This window comes from Poeciliopsis prolifica, unplaced genomic scaffold (assembly GCF_027474105.1).
Source record: "Poeciliopsis prolifica strain line A6 unplaced genomic scaffold, Auburn_PproV2 SCAFFOLD010, whole genome shotgun sequence".
NCBI lineage: Eukaryota > Metazoa > Chordata > Actinopteri > Cyprinodontiformes > Poeciliidae > Poeciliopsis > Poeciliopsis prolifica.
This window is the reverse complement of record NW_026562385.1, coordinates 5,086,669-5,103,984: the sequence shown is the minus strand read 5'-3', so window position 1 is coordinate 5,103,984 and position 17,316 is coordinate 5,086,669. Positions and strand designations below refer to the sequence as shown.

At 39.9% G+C, this 17,316-nt stretch overlaps 1 protein-coding gene across 1 annotated transcript; it reads right to left on the bottom strand.

Moving 5' to 3' along the window:
• Positions 1-4,721: 4,721 nt before the first annotated feature.
• On the bottom strand, positions 4,722-14,931 carry cacng1b (calcium channel, voltage-dependent, gamma subunit 1b). The gene is made up of 4 exons (XM_055035882.1): positions 14,467-14,931; positions 7,756-7,830; positions 5,952-6,089; positions 4,722-5,792 (listed from the first exon to the last, which is right to left on the bottom strand). Exons 1-4 carry the CDS (start codon positions 14,705-14,707, stop codon positions 5,560-5,562), a joined length of 687 nt encoding a protein of 228 aa, XP_054891857.1. The 5' UTR covers positions 14,708-14,931; the 3' UTR covers positions 4,722-5,559.
• Positions 14,932-17,316: the final 2,385 nt, after the last annotated feature.

Sequence of the window (17,316 nt, the reverse complement as noted above, 5' to 3'; positions counted from 1 at the left end):
TGTTACCCTAATAACAAGCCTTGGGTAACGCGGGGAAGTCAAAACTGTCCTCAACAAGAAGAAGGTTGCCTTCAGGAAGGAAAACAGGGAGGCCATGAAGGCAGCACAGCAGGAGGTGAAGCAGTGTGTGAGGGAAGCAAAACAGCTACAGGAGAAAGGTGGAGCAGAAGCTGAGAGAGAACAACATGAGGGAGGTCTGGGAAGGTGTGAGGACCATCACTGGCCTCAACACAAAGACCAGAGTCGTTGAGGGAACAATGGAGAGGGCAAACCAACTGAACAACTTCTTCAACAGGTTCAACCAGTCTGTGCCCCCCCCCCCCCCCTCTCTCACTGCAGCCACCTCTGCTCCTTACCACACACCTCCCCACAGACAACAAAACACTGACAACCCCCCCACACACCTCAGCACAATCTCCACCCCACATCACCACAGACCAGGTCAGAGAACAGCTGAGGAAGCTCAAGCCCAGGAAAGCAGCAGGGCCGGACCAGGTGTGTCCAAGGCTGCTGAAGACCTGCGCTGCTGAACTGGGAGAGCCACTACAGCGGATCTTCAACCTCAGCCTGCAGCTAAGGGAAGTGCCCACCCTCTGGAAGACATCCTGCATCGTCCCAGTGCCCAAGAAGAACAGGCCCAGCGAGCTGAATGACTTTCGGCCCGTGGCACTCACTTCACACCTGATGAAGACGTTGGAGCGGCTCTTCCTCGGCCTCCTCAGACCTCAGGTGGAACATGCTCAGGACCTCCTGCAATTCGCCTACCAGGCAGATGTTGGTGTGGAGGATGCCATCCTCTACTGCTGCACCGGGCCCACTCCCACCTGGATAAGGGCAGTGGCACAGTGAGGATCCTTTTCTTGGACTTCTCCAGTGCCTTTAATACAATCCAACCCCTTCTGCTCCAGGACAAACTAAATAGCATGGGAGTGGACCAGCACCTGGTCACCTGGATCCATAGTTACCTCACCAACAGGCCGCAGTATGTCAGGCTGAAGGACACCGTGTCTGACACTGTGGTCAGCAGCACAGGAGCCCTCAGGGCACAGTGCTGGCCCCTCTTCTCTTCACCCTGTACTCCTCTGACTTCCACTACAACTCGGAGCTGTGTCACATACAGAAGTATGCTGATGACACAGCCATAGTCGGATGTATCAGGGACGACGGAGAGAGGAGGAATATCGCTGTCTGGTGAGGGACTTTGCTCTCTGGTGCCACACAAACCACCTGGAACTCAACACCTCTAAGACGAAGGAGCTGGTTATAGACTTTGGGAGGTCCAGACCAAAGCCGAGACCAGTCGTACTAGAGGGAACGGAGGTTGAGGTCGTGGGCTCCTACAAGTACCTCGGGCTGTGGCTGGACAGTAAACTGGATTGGTCAAAACACACCAGCCACCTGTACGGGAAGGTGCAGAGCAGGATGTACTTCCTGAGGAGACTGCGGTCCTTCAACATCTGCAGCAAACTGCTGTGGATGTTCTACCAGTCAGTGATCGCCAGTGTCCTCTTCTACACCGTGGTGTGCTGGGGAGGCAGCACATCCAAGAAGGACACGTCCAGACTGGACAAACTGATCAGGCGTGCCGGCTCTGTGGTCGGCATGAAGCTGGACTCTCTGGTGACGGTGGCAGAGGCGAGGACACTGAACAAACTGCTGGACATCATGGACGATAGCAGCCACCCTCTACATGCCGTCATCAGCAGCCAGAGGAGCCGATTCAGTGACAGACTGCTGCTTCCCAAGTGCCGGACCAATAGATTCAAGAACTCCTTTGTCCCCCACGCCTTCAGACTGTACAACTCCTCACTGGGGGTCGGAGGTGACACAGGACAGAGGAAGAAGGAGTAGTTTTTCTACAAATGTGAACTCCATATTTATCAGGCCAAACCATACAGTGCAATACCATATCACTGGTCAATCTATCCACCAAACTGCTATAATTTCCTTGTGTTGTATTTATATTCTTTGTTTTGTATTTAATTTGTATTTTGTGTATGCTTACTGTGTGCCACATTTTTGCCTGTGAGCTGCTGGTAACTATAATTTCCTGAGGGAGTCTTCCCAAGGATCAATAAAGTCAAGTCTAAGTCTAAGTCTAAGTCTAAATAAAGATGCTGCTTTCTTGCTTCAGAATAAAACCATCCACATAGATGAGGGTCAGTGGTATTGCTTAACATGCACCCAAACACAAAGAAAATGTAATGGATTTACTCTAAAAAACAACCTAACCACAAATGGCACAGCACATTTGTGTTACTTTTAGTCTCAGTAAATGAGATTTATAGTAGTCTTCTTTCAGAAGCTGCAGCAATAGATGGAGGCAGCAAGGACTGTATTACTCTGTCCTAAACCCAGCTGAAACAGGATGAAAATATTTAGCTGCTCAGAAATCATAACCTTTCGTTATTGGTGTCCTTTGCTACAGTTTCAGTTGTGGCTTATGGGAAATCAAACGTCAATGTTCTTCTATACTCTGGGACAAAAATGGAATGTAGCATTATGGATTATGACATTTCAGCTAAAGAGCTTCTTATGTTTTAATTAAAATAAAGTTAAGTAAGATGATAAATCAAATTAAAATATAACAAATAAACAGATATACAAAGATTGAAGATACCTGCTGGGAAGTTGGTACCTTTTCTAAGAAAAGGTCAGGAAGTTGTGATTCATATTTTTTCTTTGGTATGCAAAATTATATGTGTGCCAAAGTGTAAAGTTTTCTTTCACACACTCTCCCCTGCTGTTGCACAACGCATGTAATTCTTCCACTATCAAAGCCATGGCAAGTGCAAATCCTTCAAATATGCTTCACTATGGTAATGTTGCTCCTTTGGTTCTGTAAACCTCACTAAAACAAACTCAGTGAAATAATATCCAATCCAACTTTTTTCACTGTGGAAAAAAAAACAAAACAAAACAAAAAAAACCCTGTAAAACATATGCAGTGAAGCCAGGTGCAGAAATCACAGTTCTGACACCTACAAGGTGTTAACTTGACACTGCCAAAGCAAAAAACTGAGCTTTAAAAATGTACAAACCTGATTTTTTTGGATGCTGTGAAAGCAGGTGTGATATTTCAGCAAAAGTCATAAAACAAAATACTGATCAAGTTCCAGGATTTAACAGTGTACTATAGGAGGCATAAGCAATTGTGCAGGAGTCATTGAACTACAGAAAAAGGCGTAATGAATTATTTAACAGCCTATATTCATCTGTCACATCACATCAGCTCCCAAGGGGCCTCGACTTCATGTACTCAAATTCTGTGGAGCATTTGGAACAAAATGTCTCTCATAATTTAGTTCAATTTCAGTGACTTACTTAAGTGACTGAAATGAAATGTTTCCAATTGCATTGTGGAATGGTACAAAAGCCTCGACAGAGAATAAGCAGAACTTTGGATTGGATATGGAAAACATTTCAAGTGCATTTCATTTTGAAAGACTGCATCATTCTCAGTGGGACGACGACGTTTCGTCCACAATCACCATCACAGCAGCCTTAACACGACAGCTTCATGCTGGATGCTTGAAACTGACAATGCGTCCATCTATCAGTTGTCTTTATCCACGTCTGGCTCCTTTATGTCAGTCCGATTTCCTTCACTCGCATGTCCAGGTAGGTGTGATTGTCCATTATACCAAATGTAAAGATTCTTTGAATCTGTGGCACTGAAATGGAAATGTTCTTCCACAATGTCTTCAACCACTTGAAGCTTAAGGCGTATTTCTAAATTCCAACTAATTCTTCTTTTTTTTTTTTTTGCTGTATGTGTTTTGTAGTAGGTTATCATTATATGCATGTATTTTAACTTCTGAAGTTCTTTGTGAGTGCTATATGTGGAAAGAGTTAAATAAAGAAATTTCACTTACTGCTTCTCTGTATGGTTCACCTGAAATGCCAAGAAAAAATAAAAATAACAAAAAATAAATTCTGAGCTGGTTTTTGAGTTTATCACTCCATAATTATTTATTATACATAATTTTCTGATTGAACTAAGAAGTTAAAGTGACAGAAAAGTGACAGAAAAGACAAAACCTCAAGTGAAAATACAAATGTTTGGGAGATTTAAATATTTTAATTGATTCTTGTGAAAAAGACAAATATTAATATTGTGTAAAAATGATAATACAAATTATACATGAATAACATTACGTTAGGCCTGTTGTTATGAAACATCAGATAATAAAAAACATGTCTTTGTTTTACATCACCACTCATATTCTTACTAGATAACATTTGTTAAAATAGATTTATTAGATCTGCTATGCGCAGAAGAGACATGCACAATGTGCTTTAATTGTTTTGTTTTTCATAGTCCATGTAATGATGTCACACTGTGTTAACTATGAGAACAGGTTTGTTCTGATTACAGCTGTAAAATTGATTTTTTTCCCCTGTGAAATGGCATCCTTTAGGGGTCTTTAATTTCATTGCACCTGCATTAGCTGACTATCTGCTGGGCCACACCGACTCATGGAAACACATCAGGCACAGGTGACTAACAACACGTGAAACAACTGGATAAAAGGAGTTTGTCTAAATTAGGTATTTATCTAATAGTGGCAGTACTATTTGCAGGCGAACTGAAGCATCATTTGCAGCTGAAGGACAAACAAAACAGTTTAATTTTTCCATACTATATATCACAGCTATAGCATTTTTACAGCCTTAACTGAAACCTAAAGGTGTAATTTTAGAACAGGTTGGTAATAACACCTATGTTGAAAATACAATGCCTTATAAAAGTACTCACACTCTGTGATCATTTTCGCATTAACTCACATTACATCCACATGCTTTAGGTGTTCTGGGGGGATTTTATGAAAATGACTGACACAAAATAACTTCAGTCATTTCAACCACAGTCAAAGCCAAAATAGGAGGCTTTTCTAATGACACAACTAAATGTAGGTCATGAGAATTCACACATATAAATATGCTATATTATTAAGGGTCATTGTTGTACTGGAAGAACTGGACTGTCAACTTATTCCAACCTTTTGCAGCTCCTAACAAGTTTTCATCCAGGATGGTTCTGAATTTAGCTCCATTCATCTTTCAGTCTGAGGAGCTGTTTGTTCTTGCAGAATAAAAGCCTCCCCACAGCATGATGCTGGCACCACTGTGTTTCATGCTGGACATGGTGAGTTCAGGTGAGTGCAGTATATTTTACATGATAGCCAAAATCTAACAGTTCAAAGAACAACTACATTGTGTTGGTGTCATCGCAGGGAATCCCTCAAACATTTGTGAATTTTAAACAAGATAACAGACAGATCAACGGGTAAGAAAACTTTTGCAAAGCACTGTCGAAATGGAAGTCTATAAATATTGATAATGCAAAATTCAGAATTTAAATTCAAAACCCGTGGAGATGAAATTTTGAAATATTTGAAAAAGAGAAAAAAAAAGAAGAGATAAAAAAGTTAATTCTCATTTTAAGCAAACTTAATGTCTTTTACTTGAGCTATACATAATTATAGGGTTAAACGATACACAACCATCATTTTTTTAATCTCTGTTCACAATTGATTCCTGGAGAATCATCCATGGCTAATCCAAGCTGTCTGGCTCAGCGTCCATGCAGGTTTCCCAGGGGTTACGAGGCATGTGGGGCATTGAGATAAGGAGAAGGGCAGCTCCACTGAGGATGAGGAGGGTGAAGGAGGCGCAGGCACAGGTAAAGGACCAGGAGTAATAGTATTCAATCCAGATGGTCTCATCGCTATCGATCATTCGCTTGACAGACTGGCGCATCACTTCAACGGAGATGATAATGCAAAGGCCTGCATACCAAAACAGGAAAGATCTCCATTTGTACAATTCATCAAACAAAATAATGCATTAGCTTTAAAATAAAGGTCTATAAAAATTAGTACTGTAACGGCAAATCATAAATATTTCAAATTCTAAAAAAGAGGAAAAATAACACGATCATATCTAACCTGCAAAGGCAAAGAACATCCCGGCAGGTCGGAGCAGGTAGTCTCGCCCTTTTCCGAAAGAAAAGATCACACACAGACTGCCCAGAATCATGAAGAACAGACTGAAGATAGCAATGGCTGCAGCTGAGATATTGTACTCTTAGGAGGGAAAGGAAACAAACCAAATTTAGAAACCAGAGGAGGATACAAAGCCAACAAGAAAACATAAAAAAATAAATAAAAATCCACCAAAGACAAAAAGTTTGAAGAAAACTGGATGAGATGATAGGATCAGTGTGGAGATTAAAAACTGGGACTGTGTAAGAAGATAACTGTTTTATTGTAGCACTGAGCTGAGTTATGAACCGGATAATTAGCCTTTAAATTAGCCCCACTTCAAAAAGGAAAAAACAGATATTAATCCAAACCCGTAATAATACCATTTGCATGACAGACAAGATGCTGCAGGCTTTTAACAAGATGATTAGGACATGTCTCTTTGCCTTCTCTCTCTGTCTTATTTTATTTCTCAGATGAAGATAATCAGCTTTTTGCATCTCTGTAACACTCCAGCTGAGACAGAAATGATCCTATTTCACCTCACAGTCCCAACTGTTCAAACATACCTGGTGGAAAATTTCCACACATTTAGGCTCTTCAGCACATTGGAGTTTTTTGTGTGCACAATTTCTGTTCTTTCTTTATTAACTTTATTCAGAAAACATTAAAGCAACATATACATTTTTACCTGTGCAGACCCAATTTAAGTTGAATCTATATGTTTCATATATTAAATGAAGAAAAGCCATATTCCCCATGCGCAAAACAGCATACTGCTGGTATACCAGCTGAGATTTCACTCACTTTTGATCCAGCTTCCAGGTGTTATATGTATGTTTTTTTATATATATAAATGTCAATTTAATAGAATCTGAATTGTGTCAATTTACAATATTTCCAATTATACCTTAAAAACGAGAAAATATTTTCCACCATTTCAGTTTATCTGTTCAAAGCATGAATAACTAAATGCAAACTGGGAATTAATCCGTCGGATGATTAAGTCTTGCTCAGAGTTTCGTTGCAGTTGGATATTAATGTTTCATGCTTTTTGGACTACAGATAGGAGACAGAAGGCTTACAGCATCAAGCTCTCATTCCTTAGAGCATTTGTTTGCAAATTCATGTGCACATAACAACACATCAATTGTTTTTGTTCTATCTTGGTTTTAGATTTTTTTATTTAATTTTTTTTATTTTTATTGGATTTCTTTTTTTTTTTTTTTTTTTGCCTTGCATCAGGGGAAGGAAATAAAACTTCATTTGTTGTGCTATTAAAAGCAAATTAGTTTTCACATTATTAAAATGTTACTCTTATCGTTTTGCACAATAGCTAAAAACAGGAACATTTCTGCTGCACAAGCCTAATTATATAAAAGAAGTTGAGAAAGGTATGTTTACAAGTGTGGTCTTTAATTGAAAACATTTGTCACGATGCTGCTGTTTCTTTCGCTCAAATGCAATAAGATTAAACACAATAAATCAGGAAGAATTGCATTTTAAACAAGTTTGCCATTACAAGTGTGTAAAAAGTAATTTGCTCCAAATTGCCCTCTTGTTTTTCCTAAAAGTGGCATAAAGATTTGTTGTCATGCTCAAACAGTTGTCTCATTAAGGGAGCATACGATCATATGTCCAATGTCTCCCTGCCTTTACTGTCTTCTCTTTTTTTCTCTTTTATCATCAGATGTTTCTGTTGATTTTGAAACAAAGACAGTGTGGTGCTGTGGTAGCTTATTGTCTGAGTTGGCGAAGATTCACCCACCTTTTTGGGTCTTCACTTCAAAAACCTCGGCTTCTTCTCCCGATGTGAAGTGTTTGAAGTAGGAGCAGTTTTTTGCTGAAGAATAAAAGATAGTGAGGAGGGGGAACAGACAGAAAGAGATATGAGGGACGAAAGGCAGAAAAAAGATTGTACACCTTTGCATTACCAGCCATTGTTCTGTGTTATAAACTTTCAAAGTATTTCATGAGTATGTATAAAATTGCACTGACATTATCAAGACACAGAAGCTACAGAGGTGAATACCAAAACTATTAAAACACTGAGTGTGCAACATTATCTATTTTACCTAAAAATTCTTAACTGAAAATGTTGAGTTAAAAGTTTTATTCATCCAAATCTGGATCATTGTAGGAGATTGAGACTTCTGTTCTAAAGGTAACTTCCTCAACGCAACGCCTGGTTGATGGATTTTATCCACAGAATATTTGCTTTTGAGAACATCAGGTGAAAGCCGACTTTTAGAAATTCAACGAGTGACCAATGCACTCGTGTGAGAATGAGAATGTATGCAATGTAACTGACAGCAAGTTTGCTCCTTCCTTGCTTTGTTCCTTCTTTTCTTTTGTGTATATTTTAAAGTGTTTTCCAAACACAGCAAACTGCACTGAAACACAGCTTTGTTGTAATTGTGAAGACATGAATAAATGACTGCCTGACTGATCACTGTGTGTTAGATATCCCTTCCAAATCTCAGCATCATTTCTATAACTTGTAATAGTTTTTTTAAATTTTTTTTTTGAAGAAAAGCTAATATTTTCTGACATCCATGTTACTTGGAATCAAATTCACTACAGACATATTTCTTCATGAAGTGCAATTGTGAATTTGCTGCATTTTACTTGCTGAGCCATCAGTATTCTGTCCCACAATAGTTTGATGTTTCCCGCCGCTGTGAAGAAATGTTTCTGGGGAAGAGCAATTATTTTCTACTCCTCCATCCATGAGCCATCTTTTAAAGGCACCGACCTAAAGGCAGAGCAAGTGTTCCTTCTGTTCTACACTCGCTATCCTTTCTTGCTGAGATTAAACCCATAAAACAGGCAGGTCCCTTCTCTACCCAGATAGGGACAGACAGTGTTTGCGTGTTGGTGTCTGTGCATGGTGTAGGTGTGTCCACGAGGCAACAGAGGAGCTGTTTGTTAACCAGGATGAGGAGGAATCACTAAAAGGGGTTACCTAGCAACAGGCTGCTGCAGGTCTCGGCTAGTTCTCTGTTTACACATGTAAAGGCATATATGGAGAGAGCCTTGAATGCATACGCCTGTGCTTGTGCATGGAAAAATGTACGAGTGGACACACAGGAACCCCAGAAAAGTGGAGGCAGGGTCACAGTGCAGCTGAGATGTGCAAACATATTATTTTCATTCGTCTTTTCTCCTGCACCTCTGGGGCCAAGCTAATCTCCGCTAATATGAGTTCGGGTTGAGCTTTATTGTTTTCTCCAGTCTTTATGAAAACAGTTTTCTGCCTGATACACAAAGATGAGATAAGAATAATAGTTCAGAGGAGCTTTAAACAATGAAGATATATATATTTTTTTCATCAAGACTGATTAAGAGTGGGAAAGTAGGTGGAAATAAAGTCACATTTCTGTCTGCAGCTCCAGAGATCTGCTTTAAATTTAACTCAAAATCAGGTTTAAAATTCTAAAGTTTGTGGCCTTACTGTTGTGGTAGCATTAATCCTAACCAGGTGATTTGTCAAATATAGGTTATTATCAAAATATATTAAGGAATCATTCATTATTAAATCTTAATCAATAGAATTTTGGTGCAAAAAATCATTTTTACTTATTTAAAAACTTTTTTTGCTTTGATTATTTTTGATGACGCAAACATGGGACTGCTGTTCTGTTCAGTTTGCCTATTTGTCTCTGTCCCTATCAAATAAACATAAATAAAATAAAATAAGATTAAATCGAATGAAAGCAGAAGTAGCTATTGCAAATTACACTGCCATAAAAAAAAACTGCAGTAAAAGTAAAAGTAAGCATAGGTCACCCTCGCAGATTTTACTTGAAAAATTAGAAGCAAACTGTCTTATTTTTTGCCACTTCACAATTTTGTTCTACTTCCTGTTAGATTTAAACTCAAAATCATAACATGTTGTGTTACAATTCTTTTTGTTTTAATGTGACATCAAGTAAAAAGTTTAAGGTCTATAAAGACTTTTGTAAGACGCTGCAGTTAGGTCTGTTTTATTAGTTTGATTACTCTTGTTTCTTTTTCCTCCTTTAGACTGACTACCTGGTAAAAAGCTGTTGTGGAAAAAGGCACATTTGATGCTCCAAACAGGGAACATTTACCTAGAAGGAGAACATCTGGGTGCATATCATCGACCTTGCAGTCTTGCTAATGGGGAGATTTAGTTCCAGGGGGAGGATGATTAGAGCGAAGTGTCGCCTGTCATTTTAGTTTCACCTCTTTCCGTTTTAACTGCAGTCTTCCCTCTTTGATGTGGCGCCTCTGATTCACCAACCCCATACTCACTCTGTTTCACAACGTCTCACATTTTTTCTGTTTTTGTTTGAAATTCAGTCAACCATCCAACTCCTACATAAATTTTAGTATTTTGTAAGTCTTTATTTTGAAGGCTTTTGCTCACAGTTTGCGTTGAGGTTCTTTCACGGAACGACCAACTAGTTCAGGGTCAGTGTGAAAAGCATGCACTGTGATATTTGAACAGCTATTCCACCAGGCGCTCTGATAACCGGGACACAACAACACAACAGAATCCCAGTTGCCTGAGCATGCTGACCCTTCATGACGGCAGTCAAAGGTTTCATTGTCGTCATCATGAGGACATTTTTTTCTGTATGTTCTTGGTCATTTGCATTTTAAGAGAGCTATTCAAATTTTGTATCTGTAAATGCTCCATGTTGTGATATACTGCTGCCTTGTTTGGCTTTCCACTCCAAGCAGGAAGCCGACACACGAGAGAGGGAAATAATTAAGTGAAGGTGAAAATGTTCCAGGGGCTATTTGTACTTTTGAGTATAAATTCTGAATATCATCAAAGTGAAAATGAAAAGCAGGAAGTGGAAGATATTTTATGTAAAGATGCGCTCTGGGGATACTTTCTTTCCACTGATGGACTGGAAAGCGTAATTCATGTCCACCTTGAAGCTCTGGAACATATTTGATAATAAACCTGTCTCTGTTGCCTCTTTGAGCATGTATGCATGTGAACATGCATGTGCACCCAAAAGGTCCATTTGTGCTCTTTATTTCCCAGCCGTGCTGCGCAATGTGCTCCATAAAGGGTTTGTTTGATTTTTACAACACTCCAGCTGTCATGCGTCATTTCTGGGAAGCTAATTTCGAAAGCCGTTTCAGTTTAGCTGCTCCTGTTACACAACCGCTTATCAACAGATGAGTAGATAGAAATGAGTGTTTGTGTGCTGTCCTCTTTGCATCCAACCTCCTTGTCTTTTAGGAAAATGTTAATTTGCATTATTAAGTTCAATCAGTGTTGCGTGTGTGTTTGGGTTCATGATTCATGAAGGATGTAATCTCCCAGGGCACATATTGGTCCGAGACAACACTGTGCTTTACATGCAGTCAGCACAGTGCACTGAGAAGGAGATAAACTAAGTACCTGGCTTTACTCCTGTTTAAAGGAGTAAAATTGCATAAAAGCATACTGCATAAAGATTGTCTTACATAATCCGATGTAACTAATAAGAAATGAACCCGCAGTTTTTGTGAAAGCGTAAGATTTTACCAGCATTTGCCCATCAGTATGATTTACTTTTTAACCAGCGTGCCTTCAATGTTTCCACTTGGGCAAGTGAGCACTTTGTTCATTTATTTTTTTTCTTCCAACTCAACCTCTCTGAAATATGCAACAAAAACCTAGCAGCTTTTAAGCGACACTCAAAGGATGTTTGAGATGAAGAAAAGTGGAATAAATGGTTAAACAAGCACGAGGAAGGCCAGAGATTTTCTCATGGGAATAAATGGATTGCAGACTGATTTCCATAAGTACACTGTAGCATATTGAACTAGATGGCAAAATGGACCCTCTAACAACATTAAATAAAAGAAAACAGCTTGACACTTACTGAAGGTAAAAAGCTCAGCTCAAGTAGATTAACATAAAAATACAGGTCTCTGTTTCAAAATGTTACTTTGACAGTGGGATTTTTCCCATTTTTCCCCTCAGGCTATTGCAAGAAGACTGTGACAAGTTGATAGAAGAAGAGGAGTTTAACTATGGATGAAGACTCTAGTTTACTGATTTACAATCCAAAATGGTTTCCATTTAGGGCAAAATCAAAAATACTACCTTCCTGGAGAAAACATTTCAACGTACAAAATCTGTATTCACCTTTAAAATGCTGTAGAAATTGAAGACAATACAAAGTTGCTTCAGAAGATCTTGAAAGTTTCTCAAAGTAAAAACTTACTGCTTCCAATTATTCCCTTACAATGGGCAAACTGTGGCAGTGCTGCTGTTCTTTTAAGCAGCTCTTCCTTCTCTGAAGCCAACATACTGTTAGCATGTTTCAAAGAAAAGAAAACAAAAAGCAGCTGAGAAACATTTCTTATCTCAAACTCTGGTGTCAAAAGCTGAATTACACATGATTATTCATGCTTTTATTTCATCTCGTCTTGACTGCTGTAACCATCCTTTCATCTGTTTGAATAAGAAAGAGCTTGACCTTCTCCAGTCAATTCGGAGTGCTCCTGGAAGGCTTCTAACCAACATACAAAAAAGACAGCACACCACTTGTGTTTTAATGTCTTTTGTTGACTACTGGTAAATTTTAAAATGTATTTTTACATTTTAGTCCTTACTGTCGACCCCTGTGAATTAATTTGATCAAACACTCCAGATGAGTTTGGCAGTAAACAAATTATGAACATATGGAAATGCACCATATTTCCACCGTAATGTATGGTGGAAGATCTCCGGTGATGTGAGATTGTTTGCTGTCTTAGAGCACATAGCACTCCCATAGTAACACCATAACATTATCGGATGGCAAACAGGTCATATTTCAGTCAGTAAGCAGTGCGATGATATGTGGTCACCTAAATTCAGGAACTGATCACCGGATACAAAATCTGTCTTTCATGGTCATCAGTGCCACCATTAGCTGACTCCCATTGAAACTCTGGAGGGTAAGCTGATGAGAACAGTGTACAGGAAAAGTCTCAAGACAATCTAGACAGATTGTGAAAATCTGTCTAGATTTGATCAACAACCCCTTTTCTGTTTTCTTCAAAACCCTCACATGTTGAAAGAGAAACCCAAGACACAGTTTTACCAAGTGGTTCAATACATCTGGAGTATGCTTTATAATCATGATTACTATGTCAAACTGGACTTATGAGTCTGTCAGTTACAATTTCTGTGTCTTACATCCAACAGGTGACGGCCTGGACCAGAGAAAAAGATGAAAGTGTGTTCGTCTGGCTTTCTGTCGAGGCTACACCATTATCTGATCTCTCAACACGTTCTTGAAAAAAGAAAGTACGACACCATCTCACTTCACTGGAAGACCCCTCCGAACCCCTTCCGCCACCTTTCTCTCTCTCTTTTGTTCGTACCAGAAGTGCTCTGAGTCTCACTCTCAACAGAGGTATCCCTGCCCACGTGCACCCTCCTGCTCTCTTCTCTCAATTTCTTTCGTTCCTCCCGAGTCTCCCAGGTGAATTCTAACTCATGAGCTGGGGCGGAAAGCCACACTTCATTAAGGCCTGTACTGATCCTGAGGTGCTGGAGGAGCCAGAGGCAAAGTCAATGACAGAGTCAGAGTGAAATCTCTCAGTTAGGCTGCAAGGCACGCATGCACAGCCAGGGGCCAGGAGACATGGTTTTACCCAGGGGCTAGCTCTGCACAAAAGGACTCCTCGTAATTAAAGCTGTGCAGGTAATTTAAAACCTTTAAAGATACAAGCTGCAATGTTTTGACTTTTTTTTAATGACTTACATAAAAAAAAAACACCCAACTGCACAAAAGAGTTGACTTTATATTTGACAGAAACAGCTTTGGTTGACATTTTCCATCTGTGTTTTAACCACAAAAGTCATAAACGCTACTTTCTTGAAAGATTCACGACTGATTTGATCAAAGCCTCCAAAGAATCTGTCAAAATATTATCTGTCAAGATAAGGGAGTTGAGATCTTACATTTCAGCCCAAAGAGAGTCAGACTACACCATAATAAATAATTCAACAACCCATATGGTTTTATGACAAACAGAAAAAAATTTGCACTTTCTTTCACCATAACACATTGCAGGTGTCCTCGTTGTATATAATCAGCAGTCTGTTCAGTGACTGCTTTTGTGGAAGACAAAGAGAGTTCACAGGGTTTGTGGGCATAGTGAGGTGAGAAGCGTTTGGTTGAAATACCCATCCATGTTTATGTTCTCAGGAATGTCTGCACACATGGTCACATATATGCCGCCACAAGAGAGGAAGACAACAGAAGAAGGAACAGATCCACAGATGGATCTGGGCTTATAAAGGGTCCTGAATGTGAAAGCTGATAGATTATAACTCAGTAAACTCTTTAATGTCCTGTGAGAAACTCGTTTAGGGATTTTTAACAGTCACTATTATTAATAATATGTACCATCTTAGCAACACCACAGACCTAATGGTTGAACTTCACTTCTTGACGGGAACCTTAACCATTAGGACTAAAAGATAATCACTGAAAATTAGGATGCCCCATACCTCCAGGTAAACTGATGGGGCCACATCCTTTGCCCTGAGGGTCTTCCTTCACCATGAAGATGGTCTTCTTGCAAAGCCTCCAGAGGCCAAAGTGGGCCGCCTCACATGTGGCATTGAGCTTCTCCACCCTGGGACTCAGGACGGCCCAATGATCTGTCACCACTGCCGCCAGCATTGCAGACATGCCGACGATGATCACAACAGACGTGATCTTGACCTTTGTCACCTGCTCCTCAAACATGTTGCGGCTTCAAGTTGGTGCGCGCCGAACCGTGGGTGTGCGCGTCCGTGCTTGCCACCGGTTTGTGTCAGCCGGGCGACTGATTGGACAGTCTGCTGTGGAATTTGCTCCTGCTCCTCTTTAATTTCAGTTCTTGACATCGGACATTTTCTCCAGATTTTTTGCAAACCTTCACCACACCGCCGATCTCCTCTGTTGTCGCTCCTGCTCTTCAAGGGTCTGTCTTTTTCGTTCTCCGCCTTGTGCCTTGTGGTTGGTAAAAAGAGGCCAGATAACAGTGCCCCAGTTTCTGCCTCTCTCCTCTCTTCCTCTCCCTCCCTGCTTGCCTTTCGTAAACTAAGGCCATTCACTTAAATGAGCAAGGTGTACCTGGATGTCTCTGTGCTCTCGACATCAATATTTTTGAGAGAAGCAATTGGGACCAGTGTTAGCGCATGAATGAGTTCATTGATTTAAAGTTGTAATACAATTTGTTGATTCAGATTTTTTCCCCCTGCAATTCTCACAACATCAAAGGCCATCAGATGGGAACAATCGTCATGCTCTGACACCAGACTTTAATATTTCATCACTCTTCCAAACACTTATCAATCCATCATTTATCTGGAACATTCTCTGTCTCGTCTCCCTCTTTTTTTATTCAGTCCAATCTCGTTCAATTGTCTCAGGTGCCATGCGTCATGGGACTCCTAGGGGGAAAGATTTCCTTTATTAGTTGGCGTCTGAAATGGCTGATCTACTTTCTCAGCCAATCAACCATCGAGGTTTGAAACAAGGACTTCACCTGATCCCAGCAGCTGATCCAGATTTTTATGAAGATAAAGGGGCTTTTACTTCAAACCTGTAGAATATACATGCTGTTGACATTGTTAAAAAATGTGTCATCAGAAAATGCATTACACGTATTTATGTCAAGTGCTCAGCATGTGTTAATTTGACGGAAGTATTTAAAACCACAGTTCATTTGAAAGACTGAAATCTTACAGGCTGTCTATCATTACCAGTCAGCAGGGGCTTTATTAACATATCTAAACCATTCAAATCTGATAGATCTGAATTGCACAATCAACATCTTGCCCGTAAAACTCCCTGCATAAGTGGGAAAGCTTTTTATAAACCACTGCGCCCCACTTTAGACGGGACTCTGGCCCATTTTCAGCTCTGACACCACTCACACAGCTCATGGGGGTTTATACTTTAAACTTTGGGATATTTAAAGCTAAACATAAAGTCAAGGAGACAAAAAATACAATCCAGGATTGCAGTGCCTTGCAAGAGTATTCATACCTCTTAAGCCTGTCTACCATTTGGAATGTTTCTACTATAATCTATTGTTACTGGGTTTATATGTAATAGATTGCTGTAACAAAAATGACAAAAAGACAAAAATGCTGAATAGTTTTTATAATTTCTTTACTAATAAAAATCAGAGTAGTGTAATTTGTTTTTATTTTCAGCCCCTTTTACTATTGTAGTACCTCTGTTAGACTGCCACAGAGCAGTCTGACAAGGGCTATTCAGTAGCTTCCCATCATCAGCTTGTGAATGTGTGTGAATCACAGAATGACTGAATGTAGTATGAAGTGTTTTGGACTTGAAAAAGTACTATTCAAGTAAAGAAAATTTCCATTTACCGAATTAATTTGAATTACTTCAATAGTTAAACAAAGAAAAAAAATTGTATAAATAGGCATCAGAGATTTATAAGCTTGTGGTTTTATTTTGGTAAGCAGCACAGGAAGCACCATTTGTGAGAAAAATACATGCACTGAAACTGCCCTCGTAAAAGTATTCAATGATATCCATATAAATACGGACTGTGGGAGAATCACAGTGCTGGTTCTGTTGGCCAGGATATCTGTGCACAATTAGGAGATCTGTAAAGAAACAAAGCAGTTAGCTTGACATGTCAGATTTGTCAGAAAACAATATAATGTGGGCAAAACAAAGTGCCTGGTGAAGGACATCTAACAGTGTCAAAGTCTGAGAAATGATGGCAAAAATCCATGTTTATTATCACAACCTGCCTGGTTGCATTTGGAATAAAGATCTCCTTCTTCCAATGACAGAGTCCACTCATTTCTAAGTGTGTAATAATAACGTCCTTTACTTTTTCCCGTCTTCCTGGCTGACCCCCTGACCTGTTATTTGTTCACAGTCTCCCCTGTGGCTGCACAGAGACCAAACACCTCACAGCTGTCTCCAAGCAACAGACGAGGATGTGGACAACAGCAGTGACACGCCACCCACAGCGCAGTGTATCATACCCAAGACATCACCTAGTGTCAGTCGACTGGTAGGAGAAAGACAGAACAACACCTGACAAGGAAGGAATGTCTGAATCATCAACTGAACGTTTTTTTGTTTCAGCTGTCTGCAACCACGGATGTGCTTCGAGTAAAGATGGATTCAAAGAGATATTCTTTAATTGTGGCTGCCAGCTTCCATATCACAATTTTTATCCCCCCATAAAACACAACCTTAATTGGTGGCTAAATTTACCCAAAGCTGACTAGATTGCACAGCCTTCAGAGGGACCCAACTGTGTTCATTCGCTAATGACAGGCAACATCGCTCCAGCTAAATTAGACCATCCGTGCCTCAAGGCC

Bases quoted from the DNA above. Each gene is read 5' to 3' on its own strand.
- cacng1b (XM_055035882.1), bottom strand. From the start codon at position 14,707: ATGTTTGAGGAGCAGGTGACAAAGGTCAAGATCACGTCTGTTGTGATC. The intron at 7,831-14,466 runs GTATGGGGCATC...TTTATTCTTCAG, and splicing joins CCCCATCAGTTTACCTGGAG to CAAAAAACTGCTCCTACTTC. The intron at 5,793-5,951 runs GTTAGATATGAT...TTTGGTATGCAG, and splicing joins GATGTTCTTTGCCTTTGCAG to GCCTTTGCATTATCATCTCC.